General features: G+C 36.6%; 1 protein-coding gene across 1 annotated transcript in view; it reads left to right on the plus strand.

The window, feature by feature from the left end:
- The window catches only part of MTBP (MDM2 binding protein), a 24,959-nt gene that overhangs the window by 6,783 nt on the left and 1,669 nt on the right, over positions 1-16,507 (plus strand). The window contains exons 11-21 of the mRNA XM_010193696.1: positions 5-52; positions 1,521-1,638; positions 2,859-3,032; positions 4,160-4,273; positions 5,618-5,762; positions 6,198-6,317; positions 7,728-7,883; positions 9,950-10,045; positions 12,179-12,445; positions 13,688-13,934; positions 15,127-15,240. Coding sequence (XP_010191998.1) covers positions 5-52; positions 1,521-1,638; positions 2,859-3,032; positions 4,160-4,273; positions 5,618-5,762; positions 6,198-6,317; positions 7,728-7,883; positions 9,950-10,045; positions 12,179-12,445; positions 13,688-13,934; positions 15,127-15,240 — 1,599 coding nt within the window. The remainder of the gene's footprint in view (positions 1-4; positions 53-1,520; positions 1,639-2,858; positions 3,033-4,159; positions 4,274-5,617; positions 5,763-6,197; positions 6,318-7,727; positions 7,884-9,949; positions 10,046-12,178; positions 12,446-13,687; positions 13,935-15,126; positions 15,241-16,507) is intronic.

Below are 16,507 nucleotides of genomic sequence, written 5' to 3' on the forward strand. Positions count from 1 at the left end.
CAAGGGAACATCTGTGCTGCTTTTGGACCAGATTTCCTCTCTCTCTGGGAAGGTAAAAACTTCTTTTATCTAGGTTTAGCAGAAAAATTAAGATAGGTATATATCTCAAAAGATACAGTAATAATATTTTTAAACCTAGTCTCTGTGTAAGCTCCTTCAGTATTTAGTTCTAAGGTAAATTTGGCTTTTGAAAGTGCACGCTATACAGGTGCCCAACTTTTCTCTTTACCTTAGCTAAGTTTTGATTTCCTAAAAACATTTTGTTACTTTTAATCCTATCCTGACAGGCAATTTTGATGCTATCATAGTTCAACTATTTTTTTAGCAAAAGGTAGGTGTGTGTGCAGCTTAGAAAATGTTTCTGGGTAGTCTGAAGTGGTTTTTTTTATTTTGTATGTGCATGTTCTGCTTTTCCATTCTGATTTTGGATAACAAGAGCTCTTGAAACATTTACAAGCCCACCTTCCTCTTGCTCTGCCTTGGAATGGTAGTACAATTAATTATAGCCACAATATTAGTTGTAAGATTTTTTTCCTGAATGTGTAAGGTTATCTATGCTTGTTTAGGAAGGTTTTTCTAGCACGACTGAAATACATCTGTGCTAATCAAAACAGCCTGCAATGTGAAAATGCTGATGCAATTATAATTAATAACTTGCATTCTTTATTTACTGTGGAGTTGGTGTTCCATCGTTCAGCTGTATGTTTAATCTTCAGCTTGATTTTTAGGTTTTTAGTGACTTTCTCCCCAGCCACTCCATTCTGCATTATCCTTAGCCAGAAAAAAAAGTAATTTTTCTAACATTGTACCAAATAGCTTTCGGAATAGTTTTGTATTGGTCAATATCTCGGGTAACTTTCATTTTACTTGAGGATACTGAACATACGGTCAAATATTTTTTACAATATAATAGCACGCATTTCTAGCTCCTGTAAAGCAAATGCCAAAAGTTAAAACACATTCTCAGCCTATGTTTTAGAGTCTGCACATGTTGAATTGTTTTCAAGATAGCAATTTCTCATATTCAAGTACGTAGCATTTTTTTCTATTAGTGCTTATTGGCCTGAAATTTATGTACAGATGTAAACATGGTCCAATATCTGCTTATTTGAAAAGGATAATATGTAGGAAGAGAAAAAAATATAATTGTTTTTCAATGGAAAGTAGAGTTGCTGATGCCAACTGTATCTTTGAATTCTCTTTTCTTTCTGGAAGAAAGTTCTGTTTCCAGCCAGATTATACAAAGACACTTGTAATAGGTAACAAATACCATTTTATGTATGAAATAGAAATTCAGCAGTTAATTATCTCTCAACTGGAACAAAAATAAGCACATTCTTTACAGCTTCTGTGTCAAATGCTGTTCCATCGCAATTGATGTGAATGAAGGAAGTGTTGAGTAAAAATGTTTTTCTTCAGTTGAAGGAATCTTGAAATAATGCCAAATCAGTACCTCATGAATTAAATGTAAAAAAGCTTTCAGTAATATTGCATGTGTTGTATTTCCTTTCATTATTTAGGTGGGAGCTTTATTTGCACTGCCGTGTAATGTAAGCAGTGTAGTAATCCCATCTCCTGCCCAGCTGAATACCAAGAAATGGAAAGAATATATGGCTAGGAAACCCAAGGTCATCACTGGTAGGTAAAAAGAAGATGACTACAGGTATATTTTGTTGTGGTTATATCTCTATATATGTATATGTAAATATATACAAATAATATTTATAGAATATAGAATAGAAAATTTATAGAAATAATGCATCTCCTTTATATCATCTCTTGTTCTATCTGTCAGCTAAGATCTAAGTTTTACACACTTTTCTAAGGCGAGCGTACAATCCGTGGACAGAGGTTTGCTTCTGCAGACAGAAATCCAGTCTGTTTCACTTAGGTGCTTTCCTTCTCACTCATTTCCAGAGGTTCTTCAGTACATTTGCATTTACTGTCAACCCCTTCCCTGGTAAATAGAGAACATCAGGAAATGCTGGGTGCTTCCATCAATCTTAATTAGTGATTGAGAATAGCCTCTCTTTTCCTTATGGGGCTATACTGATGGCAGCCAACTCCTCCTACACTGTGTGCTGATGCTTAGAAATTTTATTCAGGAAGTGAGAGAACAGAATCAGTGCAGATCAAAGCTGTGTGCAGTTTCTCAGTCAGGCAGTGTTTTAGGGGAGAGTAACACTGCATGCTGCCCTGCGAGTGCAGGCACTGTGTGAGTACTGACTGTGAGGTTCCTAGAGACCGAAAACATCAGGGTAAAAGCTTGGTGATAGCCCAGTGCTTAAAGTACTCATTTAGGATGGCATAAGATGTAGAATTCTGCCTTCTTACTTGATTTTTGTTATTTATACAGCAGTCTAATTGTATAATTCATATGGATTCCAAGGAACAGTGACAACTGTTGCCCACTGAACGTAACATTTGTAAGCAAGTATGGAGATGAGCATGACTAACAAAGCCTGACGTTCTTTCGGATTTTGGGATAGGCAAAAAATTGGGAGGAGATAGGAAGAGCTGTGCAGCAGGACAAGAAGCTTAGTTCTATGGAGTGGGTGCTGTCAGTGTATAGATTCAAAATGATCCATGTGTGGTTGGAGGCGGCAGAGCGGAGAGGGTATAATTACAGGAATGATCACAGCAGTGGCATATAAACTGTTTTGCAGAGATGCTACTAATGCAGTCAAGCCAGCAGCGTAGCCCAACACTTTGCTGCTGTAGCTCATTTATTTTGCAAGCTCCTCAGTTTGCAGCTTTTTAAGAGGTAAACATCAGCTGTAGTTAGTGTCTCCTGAAAAGTAGTAAGTTTTCTCTTTTCCTGATAATGTTTCACAGTTATGACCTGATGTTTTTTTAAGTTCCAGAAATTGAACTGAAAGGAGAATCTTGCCGATATTATTTCTTGCTACAAGGCAATGGCTCTGGAGGATGTAAAGCAACATTGATTCATTCAGCTAGCCAGATCAATGGTATGGTCACTCTTGCTGCAGTAAATGGAAAGCTTAAGACAAAACCAGAAGAAACAGAGTCGAGTAAGAGTTATTACATATTTCTTTAATTGTATCTGAGTGCAGGCAAATGCCGCTGAAATTTGTATGTTCTTTTTATTCATTTCAATCTGTGTTAAAAGGGAGAAAACAAGGAGGAACATTACATTTTGAATTAATATCTCTATTCTTTCAGCAATATTTTTTCAAATTGATTAAAAATTTATAGTAAGAGCTTATTTATTCACACAGTTTACTAGTACCATATATTTTTAATTAACTGCGTACAGTTGTAGTCAGTCATTTCTCATCACTGAATAGTTGTGTTTTAATGCACAGGGATGTCCAGGTAATAATACTGCAAATCAAGTTTGCAGAAATTTAAAGAGTATGTATTGTTGATATAAAGACTGACCAGTCCATTTTCTGTTGACAGTCCTATTTCACTGATGATTTAAAATAAAAAAGGCAAAGTCAACAGGCAAATTGAATTTCATGATCATGCCTTCAGTTACTTGACAGAGGTCCATGTTACTGCAGGGTGGTTAGGATATGGGCTAGCAGATGGTCAGCTGCTCCAGTAGGTAAGAGCACGTATGCAGACATTTATCTTGGAGCAGTTGTCCTGTTAAAACTGCATGGACTCTGTAACTCTGCTAATTCATGTATTTGCCCTCAATAACACTGACAAAGCAAAAGGACACTGTGACCTGCATCTTGTCCTCTTATTTCCTTATTATTGAAATAAATCCGTGTGTGATATGACTGACTGCTTACCATTTGTCCTAATTAAAATCCCATTAGCACAGTGTCAGAAGACTGAAAGTCCTTGAGCATATGTTGGGAGAAAACTTTTCTAGTATCAGACTTAGGATCTTTTTACCTTCTTTAAATATCAGTTATGTTAATTGTGTTGTCTTTATATTGCTTTTGTACAGAAATTAAAAACTAAATACTTGTCAGACATCTGTTCCAAGTTATCTTCATGGTGTCTTAGTTCAATTGTAATTTATTTTTTTTATTAGCCATATTTGAAAGTTTGGCTCTTTCCTTTGAATGAGAAATTTGTGTGTCTACCGTGTTTGTCTTTTTTTTTTTAAAGAAGTATTGAATTGGTGTCTGTCAAGTCATAGGAGAGAATCTTAATATTAGATTTCTCCTAATCTGTGCAGGGTCTCTCATTGCTGACTTTATCAAGTCTGTGCAGCATTTTTGTGGAGAGGAGATTGTACAGAGAGAAAAGAAACTGTCACGTCTCCAAGTCTGTGTCTTGAAGGAATATCTCAGTAAGTAATGGGGAGAGCAGTGATAGTTCTCAAAGTCTTATTTAAAAGGTCTTTATTTCTGACTGAATGTGACAGCTCACCTTATAAAACCAAGGTGAGTTGATCACTTTGTGAAGAAAAAATTTGAGCTTTAGAAAGAAACTTTTTTGTAGTATATCCATGATTGGATGTCAGATAATAACTTTTAAATGTTCAGCATTCTCTTTTCATCAATTTTATTTTAAGTTGGTGGGTGTTTGTTACACTAATACTCTGAAAGTTTGAATGCGATTTTGGAATAATTCTATGGTAATTAACTTTTTAACTTCCCCAAAAAACCGGTGCTGCTGTGGATGTGCTTTTCTACTACAATAAGAATGTTGGTTTATGGTTTTCAGGTTCGTTTTTTTTAATTGTATTTTATTCTTTCTTGCAAAATTCTTAAAAAGCGGAGAAGTATGCATTGGAGATTTGTTACACTTATCGTAATACATCATTCATCATCATAACTGAAAGGTCATTCTTTGTAGATTTTCATGACTTTGCAGAGAAATACATTTCACTGTCCTGATTTTTTTTCTAAGTCCATTGCTCAAACAGATTCAATTAAAACAAAAAATGCTTCTAAGAGATTGGCTAGATTATTGCAAATGGCGTACTGCAAAGATAATTTAAGTGTATTACCGTTAAGAGAATACCAGTTTAAGAAAAAAAAGATTTCTGTTAATAGTCTTGTCTTTAACCCCCCACCCCCATTAACGTGCAGTCATTCTCAGATTCCTGTCTACTTTAACCTTGAGCTTGGGGCTGCCCTAGAGCTTGTGGTTTAGTTTGTTTTGAGCGGGTCAGTGATTTCCATTAGGATGAAGACTGAATAAGAGCATTTGGGATGTGCTAGTTATCCTAATTCATATCAGAATTACCTCACCCTTGATATTCTGACCAAAGAGACTGGATCAGGCTATCATTTATGTTGGAGCCACGCTCCTGCAACAGCAGTAAAAATAGTTGGGTAGGAGGCTCTGTAGACTTCAGCTTTTCATGTTTAGGCTCAGCAAGTCCAGATGTTTGTCTCAGGGGGATTCAAGTCTGGATATACTCAGAAATACAAATATACAGAAATTAAAAGACTGTCAAAAGCTGATTGATGTGTGATTTCAGCTATTCTCGATACTAAATTTTCTCACTTGGCAGTGGAATAAACCACCCATGCCTTGCTTAAGGGTACAATAGTAAGTGTCAAGTGAACTTACTTGTGTTACTGTTTTGGGGTGGGGAGCTTTTTGTTTTGTTGGTTTTTAGCAGTTTATTCTTTATTACTTAGCAGGTGTAGTAGCTTTTCTATCTTTCTCTTTCATTTTACAGAGAGAAAGGAATTGACCAAGCAGCCTCCAGTTATTTCTACTGATGAGTTCAGAAACTTGTTAGAACTTACAAGAGAATGTTTTTTGGACCTGTGCAGCACCACTCTTCCTAAACCTGTTCTACAGAAGGTTGCCAATAAAACTAGGCCATGCACTGTGACTTCTGGTAAGTATTGTTATTTAGGAAATACACTGCTTATTCTCTTTTGGTGTATTTTCATACCTGTTGTCAATTTTTTTAGTAGAATAAGGAGAGTCTTCTACCAAAAGAGGGGAAAATAGAAGGAAAAGTAAAGCTGCTTTCTAGGCTTTTTTGCAAACTGAAGTTGTTCTCGCATTAACTATTTCCTTTATTTCCCTTGACAAAAAAAATTATGCAGAAAACATTTCTTATCACAGCACCAGGTGGGTTTTCCTTATACTTCCTTGTGTGTGTGTGTGTGTGTGTGTGTGTGTGTGTGTGTGTATGTGTATGTATACACACACACACACATACACACATACATACATATATGTATAAGATATAAAATTAGTATATATGCATATATATTTCTTTAAAGAATAAGATTCTTCTCTTTAAGGGATATCTACCATGTATTTCTTTCAGAATCAGATTTAATGGAGCCAAATCCGTTGGAGTGGCCAGAAAGACATGTTCTTCAGAATTTGGAAAACTTTGAGAAAAGCAAACAAAAAATGAGGTAATGCTTAAATACTGGAGATTTTCTTTGTAGTGGTCATTGATCACTCTAGAGGAACCGTATACATTGATAGTTGTGGTTTTTTTTGTAAACTGTTTTCAATTATATTGATAAACTTTCGGAGGAAACATTCTTTAAGTCTAAAACTAAGCTTCTGTCAGTTTTGAAAGGGATATTTTCTTGGTATTTAAAGCAGTATTGTTTTGATTTTTACTGACAAAATGCAGCTTAAAAGATAGCTATAAAAGTACCATAGTTTCAAAACTAAATTACAAAAATGGCACTACTACAAAGTAGCAGCTATAGTAGAAGAACGTACAAAAGTTTTCTTTCCTCCTGGTGTGCCCTGGGCTATAAATAACAAAGATAGTACAGTAGTTTTGTCAGCATGTACAATATGTTTCTATTACCCTCATATTCCCTAAATAGTCTGTACTTGATACCAAGTCTCAAATAATTTTAAAGTGGAAGATCCTATTGGTTTTATGATCAAAATTTATATTTAGTTTTGTTTTTCCTTCAGTGCCATTTAAGTGAAACCTGTAGACCTTTATATCTCTTAATAGAGCCTATTGATTTCAACTTAGGTCTCTCTTTTATATAAGACATAGTGATCTTTGCTGAGATTTTTGCTGACAGACCTTTAGAGCCAGGTGTCCAGCTGCCTTTTTCTTAGTCACTTCCATCCCATTCCTGTCTTTCAAATACCATAGTTGGCCATAGCCTAGGCTGGAGTTCTGCATGTCAGAAATTATCCTGTTAGAACTCTGCTTTCTCATGGGCGTTGTTGTTGTTGTTGTTGTTGTTGTTGTTGTATTATTAGTTTATTTCTCAAACAGGTAAAATTCTTCCTTCTAATTAGCTTTTGAAAAGCTTCCTGAAGGGCCTTTCTGTTTCATAGTCAGTTAATGTTTATTTCACCGTATTCTGAACTGTTTGTTTATCCTGACTCAGTGTACAGCATGTTGCTTAACAGTAGAAAAGAGAGAACTTTGCTATACTTGATTGAAGACACTAAAACAAAAAAAGAGTTGCATGCAGTAGTGGCTTTAGAGTTCCTTTGCTGCATATTGTACTTTTTTTTTTGTTTTTAGACAGTTCATTTTTGATCTTACAGGTCCATAAATGGAAAAAAGGGATGAATAATGTTCTTATAAAATACAACATGCAAACTAAGCTATAGAATCTTGAATAAATTGCTTTCTTCAGTAGGATGGTAGAGGATTTGCATCAAATGTGCTTTAGCATGAACATTTGTGTAAATGTTCTCAAGGAGCACCTTCGGTCATTTCACATTGGAAATACATTTAATTGCTCCATACTAGCAGTGATTTTGATATTTTTTTTAATACGAGATTACTACATTGAAAGAAAAAAAAAATTATTAGATTTTTTTTTTCCTTTTTTCAGAGTTCCTATGTTTGCACATTCATCTGAGCAATTACTGGGGCACAAAGATAGCCAGCGAGAGTCACTGACATTGCTCGATGCTAAAGAATTACTGAAATATTTCACGCCAGAAGGGCTACCAGTTGGTGATCTTCAGCCACTACAAATTCCCAAACGGTATGAATCCAATGTACTGAAAACCACTGAAGACCATGCTCAGAACTGGTGCAGGTCTTGCTCTTCAGTTCTTTCAGAAGCTGAAGTGGCCAGAGATGATGATATTGGTCCTATACATTTAAATAACAGAATAACCACCTGACGCGCAGAAGTGCGCCAGTAGGCCTTTGCCATGGCTATGCTACGAGCTGCTGCCACTGTACAGGCCTGTTTCCAAAAGAGTATTTCTAGCAAAGCAGCAGTTACTGTGGCAGAACTTCAATTTTATTGATGTGATTTCTTTCATTCAGTGAAGGGGTGACTAAGTGGGAAGGCAATTCAAGTGTAAAAAGGGCAATAGTTGAGCCTACTTAACTGTGTTTGTCGCTTGCCCAGCATTCCTAGCTATATACTTATGTGGTAAAGTGCTCCTTAAAGGAAGCTTTTCTACTCTGACTGCTTTGCAGGTATTCATCCTCAGTGTGTCTGCTGGTATAAGTGTATTACCCACTGCTTTTTAAGCAGGAAGTTTGATAAAAGGAGTTAATGGAGTAATTTGCAGGATCTGAACATCTGTTACAGCTAAGACCAACAAATATAAGAGTCAGGTCGTGTTTGTAGAAGCAGAGCTTGTACTGTTTGTGCAGTGTGTCATAGACTGCTAGGTAAGCAAGACAATCTTTGCAGTCACCAGAGCTGTATTTGTTGACCTTTTAATGTTCAATAATAGAATGTATAATGGGATTATTGAATACAGCCCTTGATCCTTTTTTAAACTTCATTATATGTGATAAATCAAGAGGGCTTGTGAAACGGAAAGGTTCTGTACGATTTTGGAGAGTTCTGTAAAATACTGAATGGAGTTTTGAAACTACCTTAAAGATGTTCTGAGCAAGGAATTAAAGCAAGTTAGAAAATATACAGTGAAGACTGAGAGTCTTCTACAGAGTTGTTAGTTAATGAATGCAGATGATTTAGGATTTTCGCTGTAATGTAAAATATTTCAATCCAGTTAGTTGTGTGGGGAGGAAGTGAATAGTTTGTTCACTACAAAAATGGTTTTTTTAATCCCTGATTTTTCAAAAGCCTCCTGGCTGCTCAGAGCAGTTGCTCTGACTTGACTCTTTGTACTAATTAGCACCTTTGCACAGTAGATGTTCAAGCACAGCCACTACAGACCCACAGATTTTATTGACCAACAGAAGGAGAAAAAGTGACTTTTATGAGAGACTGGTGAATTAAAGGAGTTTTTACTTGTTTTCAATGCTCAAGCTTAAATAGAGGTTTGATAGATCAGAGTTTTGGGTGACAGACTTTCTAAATGACTGGCTAGATTTGGTATCCCATCTTTCCTGGATGTTTTTCCCAGATAATTTTTGCAGTGGTAATGGTGCAGAGACAGTCTATGTGAATAAAGCACTGTGTTGAGTCTCAGATCCTGCTACCCCTTGCCTTCATCTCTTCTCTTTTTTAGAGCTAATTGGAATGTGACTTTAACAGGGTATGCTAGGGTCTGGCAGCAAGCTCGCTCTGTCTGTCTTGCTATGGCTTATTCTCGAAATACTTTCAAATACATTCATATGATTTAGTTGCAGAGAGTGACCACCTGGAATTCAAATATCACAGGAAACAAGTGGTTAGTTATAAAACCTGGGAAAGAGGACTGTTAGGTGAGACAGCATCTTGAAGCTAAAGAGAAGGAATTCACTGATTATAGCACAGGATTGAGAAATGGAAGGTCAGTTCCCAGTTTCTCTCAGTTTGTTCTACAACTTGGGTGCCCCATTATGAAATGGGGTCATAGTTGCCAGGTTTTATTGATAAATTATTTGGAGCACTGACCTCTAAACTGGTTGAAATGTTGAAGAGGTTCTGTAATGATAATAGCTCAGTAGGTACTAGTTATTTGAACTTAAATTCTCACTTCAGTAAAGATTTAATTTTCCATTGATGCTGCACCCCAAAGGTTTAGCTACAGGACATGCTGTTTTGGTCTTCCTGTGTCAAGGCATTTGTTTCTGACTTCTGGAAGTATAATTTATCCTGTCTATAACTAGTTAAAATAGATCTATATTTTTTCCCTTCAGTCAAAATGCATTCTTTTTGACACCAGAGCTTACTCCTCGGAAACTCAGAGGTTTGCCTTTTGAAAAAGCAGCTGGATGCCATTATCACGGACTTGAGTAAGTTTCCTGACTTATTTTTCCCAAAATTATTTTTCAGCTTCCAGTCAAGGTATAATTAGAGATATTTCAAGCAACATGACTTAATTATGCAAAACTTTATGTATCCTTTTCCTTCATTGGAACAACTTTGCACATACCACTCTGTTTCTTTATTTTATTCACTGGTTTAAATTGCAACACTCCTGCCTTGGTGGTAATGTAAAAACATTTAGGTTTTTTCTTTTTTCTAAGTTGCACTGCTACAGTTATTCTCAGTGTCTCTGAAAAATTTAATTCAGAATTGGAAGTGGCAAGGGGAAGAGGGTTCATTAGTACATATCAAGTCCCTGGAGCAGCACATGAGTGAACTACATACTTAGTTTCTACTTTGATATTAAACTGCAGGCACTTTCAGACTAATAGTCACGAGGTTTATGAGACCTGCTGTGAAGCTACCGTTATGTTCAGGGAACCTGAAAACAGCACTAGCAGGCAAGTGTTAGTGGTAAGAACCTTCAAAAGGATTGATGTGGTTAGGATTGTATTTAGTCTCAGACAGCCAGCATTAGTTATTTATCAAAGCTTCAGATGGGGAGACATCATATAATGTAGCTGTATAAAAAGTGTTTAGAAAAATTATAGATATTGTCATTGAGGAGAAAAGGACACACACAAACGATAGAGTAGATAATTCAGTGTAACTCTTAACTGTATATGTTAGCATATATACTGTCTTAACACAGTACATATTAAGAAATGCAGTGGATACCAAGTGTAGACACTTTGGTCTTCAGGGAAATTTCTGCTGTCCCTTAAAATCGCCTTTTCAGAATGTGACTGATGATACTGCTGGTATTTTGTTCCTGTCAACTTCATGAATAGTTTGGTTATGCCTACGTTTAATATCTGGTAATTTTAGTCACGTTCTTTATGGAAGTGAAGCAGTCATTCTCTCTGTTCAGCTGTGTGTTTTTTCTTTTTCAAAGTGGTAACACATGAGCCTGTTGGTCTTTTTAGATTTTTAACAAAAGGCACAAAGAGGCAACTGGGTATGTGACACGTAGGGCCCACAGGGAGGCCTGATTCTTGTGGAGAGTAGGGAGACGCTGGCATATTCATGTTACAAGGAGAATGTGCTAGCAATAAGGGAGGGAAGCAGTGGAGTGCAATGGTAGACAGTAGTGTGAAAGGGAGGAACCTAGAGCTATGCATCCAGAATATCTCATAGCAAGAGTATCATATGGTCTTTTGGAGCAGATGTGTTCTGTACCATGCAGTTGTGATTGCAGTTTTTGTCTATGTAGCTGCTGTATTTATATTTGGAAGTAAAATCTTGTCAACAAAAGCCGGGAGTAGCAGTTAGGATTAAATCAAATTTCTGGTGTAATGAACCTATGCCAAACACTCGGATCCTGTGTTGCAAAGAGAAAGTTATCACTGTTAAAGTGGAGTGAGTAAAATGGCAATTTAACTTCTAAAGATAAAACCATTTTTATCTTTGTAGGCGATGCGATTACTCAGGGGACTGAGAATATAAATAAGGAAAATTAAATACCTTGAAATTTGTAAGTTAAGAGAACTTACTCTTATCAGATAATGAATTTATTTCTAGTGGAAAGTCTTACTCAGCTGTAGAAATGGAGTCAGTGGTATGTGATTAGAAAAGAGGATTTCTCCCTGAATATGAAAATACTCTGAAGAAAGTGGTAAAAAACCGATCTAGCAATTTAACGTAACTCTGTGTTAAGAGATAAAAATAAAGAGTACGTCTGGATTTCCAAAGAGTAGGAAACATCGGTAAGCAGTTTGGAGAGTGGGCTGAGAGATAACTCCCGTTGTTCAGAATGCTTGTTAAGGGAAGAATGGAATAATACTGGAAAATGTCGTCTTTCCCTGCAGCAGAGGTAATGCAAGTTACTGGATGATGAAACATTGGTCTCTTGTAAGGAATCTTGGAAAACATTTTCACAAGAGAAAAGTTAGTTAAGATGCATTTCGTGGTGGTGTAATCTCATGAGTATGTTTCACTGAGTTCATTTGTTGTCCTTCAGCTCCTCTATATTTAATACAGTTTCTTCTTTTGATTTAGTTGATTGCTTGTAAGGAAGCAGAGACTTTCTTTCACAGCTTTCTCACCAATTTCAATTTTAGATACTGTCTAGACACCAGAAGAGCCTTAGAGAGAGATGTGGGATATGCTGAACTTCAAGCTCGTCTTATTCGCTACGAAACTCAGACGACTTGCACCAAAGAGTGCTGCCCTGTGCCATTTGTCTTGAGCCCTCTCCCATCTCCTGCAGTCTTGTCGGAGCCTGGAAGTGTCCCCGATGGAGAGTCTTTACAAAGCGAATTCAAAACAGAGGCATCGAGGCTAAAACACAGATCAAAAGACTTGGATTGCTTTTATCCCAAGAAAAGGTAAAGTACTGAATAAAATAAATCTTTAGCATGAAATATTTCAGTAGTCTCTTCTGAAATGCATCTTTTTTCATCTCAGAATGTTTTTAGTGAAGCTATCCAGACAAATGTTCTAGTTGTTTAATCCTCTTCTGTAGGTTCTTATTTTTCCTCAAGTGTGACCTCTTATTGATAGTGTTAGATTAATCAAAACCTTGCAGCACAGGCACATTCTATTTAAGAGATTTGGGGTTGTGTCTTGCAAAGTCTCAAGTGCCTTTGAAAAGATGACAGATAGCCTCATCTAGGACCGAAACTGTCAGTGCTGCTGCAGTACAAATAAACAACTAAAGGTTTAGAAAGCCAAGCACTGTACAAACAGAATAATTGAATTCCTAATCCAGAGGACTGCTGGTATAAGATGACCCACCAAAATTCAAACTAACTGTCAGCCTTGTTTATTAAGTCTTTGCTGGAAGTCTATTTTTTAAGACTTCCCTTTGTATGTTGTCCTCACAGTGAAGATGCAAACTCTTTCTGTTAATAAAAAATAACTGCTATGCAACACTACTTCTGAATTCACTTTTTAGTGTAATGCTTCCTTCTTTCCAGTTTGATGCCCTTTGCAATCGAATCACAGTAAGACTTTTAACAGAGATAAAATTTTAGGAATAACCATGTCTTTTGCAGCTTACTGAATAGTTAGAAAAGGTGTGATTCTACTTAGCACTTCATAAATTGGAGTGTCAGAGTTACTAACACTCTTGCAGTTGAAGGATCAAGCATTACAATATTCCAGTAGGATTGTAATGCCCAACTTCTCATGGTCAAAAATGAGTTGTGAGCTTTGGCCCTTTTGTAGGGCCCAACAAAATTAGATCATTTCGAGAAGTTTTGTCTTATCCCAAGACTGGAGGCCAGCAAGCTATGCCCTTCCTGGCTATCTAGAGGAAGGGTCCATATGCAAAACTACCCCTTCTTCCAGAGAGTTTCTCTTCTTGGTTATCTCATTTCTTCAGCTTGTTTCTAGGCATTTAATCAGAGGTGCAATGGATCTATGTATCAGAGTCCAAATTAGGCAGTAAAGTGTTTTCCTAATACATAAAAGTTACGTTATAGAATCCAATCTGCTGTTTTCAGATGTTATTTGCAAGAATATACAGAACTTAATACTCTTAGCAGCAGCCTCTACAGCAGAAACAAAGGCACCAAAAGAGTTGGTACAAAATCTAAAAGTTCTTTTTATTTTTTATTTCTTTCCAGACTAACCAAATCTGAGAGTACCGATTCTCTCCTCTCTCAGGCAAGTGAAAGTAGTGGGAGTCACTGTGCAGTTGCTGCAGTGAGGAAGCGCTCTGAAAGATCAGTTTCTTTAGCTTCGATGCCATTAAAACAGCCTGGTCAGCCCCACAAGGTGACCACGAAGGTTGGCTCAGCAAGTCGCATAAGTGCAACCAAATCTGAAACTGCAAAGCCAGCTAAGGAATCCAGGTCCCAAAAACATACAAGGGTAAAAGTCTATGTTGTTTCCTTCATCTGTTTAACTTCTTTCCGTGTGACTTGATTTTTTTTTTTAAATTAAAGTGGACTGTTTTGTTCTCTAGTTATTATTAAATTTAATTCTGATTACTTGTGTAAGTGAATACTGAAGGCATTGAGGAAAGTGCTGCAGAAGCAAGGAGTGAAGGAGGAAGTACATGAGGAATATTATATCATGCCTAGGGAATTAAGGCTAAGAGAGATAACAGCTAGGAATAAAAAGGGTGGGACTGGATATCAATGAATAGAAGTTATGAAACTTATGTAGAAAATTAATATTAAACCTAAAAGCACCAAAGCAATATCTGTGCTGGAAAGGTCAAAGCCATTGTGGAAGAACAGATTATTCTGTGAATCTAAAGATATTGATTGAACTTATTGTTCTTAAAGGTCTTTTCCAACCAAAGTGATTTGATGATTCTGTTCTATGATATTCCAGTAGTTGTACAAATCCATTAATTGAGATAATATTTAAATACTTTTATGCAATAATGTTTAATGAATAGCTGTATATATTAGGACTCCCACTTTTAAAATATAGTACACAAAACTTTCTGGCTTGTTGATACTAATTTTAAATTAATCACTGGGTGCTAGAGAGGGCACTGCATGAATGTTGGTATCATACTGTCAAAGGCATGATGTCAAAGGATGACCTAAATAAGCGTAAATTGGTGTGACTCATTCAGACCTACAGAAAAGTTTAAACAACTCTGATATAAAGGATGTCAGAGTAAATTTTCTAATCTGACTGTAGTGGTTTATTTTTTAAATTTTTTTTAATATGGATGTGTCAAACAAGATCATGCCAATATAAGGAAAAGTAGTCTATATTATCTATATATAGTCTTTTCAAGAAGAGAAAACCCAAACCATTATCAATCTTTTTTTTTGTCTTCCAAGCCCCACGTGAATATTCACTGATTCTTTACGTTACTTTAACATGTAAGCATTTTCTTATTTTTAAGATGAAGGAAATAGAAATAGATTGTTAATTAACTCTGCTCAGATTTGATCAGTGGGTTGATGACACTTGGCCAATGGATTAAAGAGAGCGACAAGATCAAAAAAGATCAAATGTTCTATTGTTTTTTTTTCTGTTGGACAATTTTTCGTGCCAATAATTGGGATGTACTTTTGAGTATGTTCCCGTTGTTTCCAAGATGCTGAAGGCGGTGGTTGCTAAGACTCTTCAAAAACATGGAATTGCAGAGGATCACAAGTGCTTTGCATCCTGCAGCCAGCGTCTATTTGAGATATCAAAGTTCTACTTAAAGGTAACTGGTTAAGTGAATGCATTCCTGACTAAAAATTGACTGTGGGATATTTAGGCTTGGTTAAGCTAAGTGCGTTAGTGGTGTGAAGAGTGTGTGGATAAACCCTTGGACTTGTCAAATGCAGAAGCTAGTTTTATAGTATATTTTGGTGGTTGATTATTCATTTAAAACCTTATAAAGCAGTAGTCTTTTAGGTGAGATAATGTGTTAAAGCACATGTGCACAACTTTCTAACACGTACTGACTTGGCAGTACCAGGTAAAATTGCATCAACCTCATTTTTAAGAGGAGATGAGAATTCTTTCCACAATACCTAGGAGATGTTGTGAGTTAATACTTGAGCCCACATTACTTAGTCTGGGCACAAAATTGAGTTAAATGATAATACAGGGTGTTTAAAAGCTATTGCTCACAAGCTGAGCTGCTGTTTCTGTTCATTTGCATGCATTTAGCCTACCAGTATTTGTGAACTAACTCACTTTAGTCAACTTCAGGAAAGGTGATTTAAGCTAAATGAAGTTGCAATTGAAGAGGCCTGAATGCTTACACAGACAATTAGAACATCTTGCTGATGAGCACCAACTTCTTAAATAATTAGAACACAGTTGTGCAGTCATTCTGTAAGCGCTCAAAATCTCCCCGAAATATGCCCTGAGGGAAGATCTTCTAATCCAAAATCAGAAAGAGCTGTGTGCAGGGATGAGTGAGGGGGGAATCAGAAGGGTTCATGGTTCCATTGCAAGTGGAAGAGCAGAAGGAGGAGCTCTGCAGTGATGCTGTCTTTCCGAAAACTGATACAGAGAGAGGTGGAGCAGGATTTTGTTCTCCTCAACTATCCTGCAGCCCCAAGTCTGTAGGAGCCCTCTGAATCCTCTTCCGTGCTGTGTACTTCAGAAGCATGGTATCATAGGTATCATTTTCCTTGGGACACAAGTAGTAAATGAATTTTCTCAGTTTTTCTTTCTCTTTAGGCAAGTTATGTACTTGCTTTGTTTAAAAGAGTGGCCTAGGTTGGCCTCATTGGACTGCAAACCAGACAAGCCATTCCAGGTTTGTCCTCTCTTGCACTAATTCTTCTTTTTCCATGTCCTCTTTTCTGTTCTTTGCCAGAACTCTGTATTGCAATCTACGTGCATAGTTGATTTTCAGGTTTATATAGAAATAAGATTTCAATCAAGACTCTAAGAACTTCGAAGAAAAAAAAATATATTTCTGGAAGTGTAGCACAGTTGCACACTTGAGTACTAGGTTTGGATTCGTGTAAGGA

Source organism: Mesitornis unicolor, unplaced genomic scaffold (assembly GCF_000695765.1).
Source record: "Mesitornis unicolor isolate BGI_N332 unplaced genomic scaffold, ASM69576v1 scaffold23790, whole genome shotgun sequence".
NCBI classification, from domain to species: domain Eukaryota; kingdom Metazoa; phylum Chordata; class Aves; order Mesitornithiformes; family Mesitornithidae; genus Mesitornis; species Mesitornis unicolor.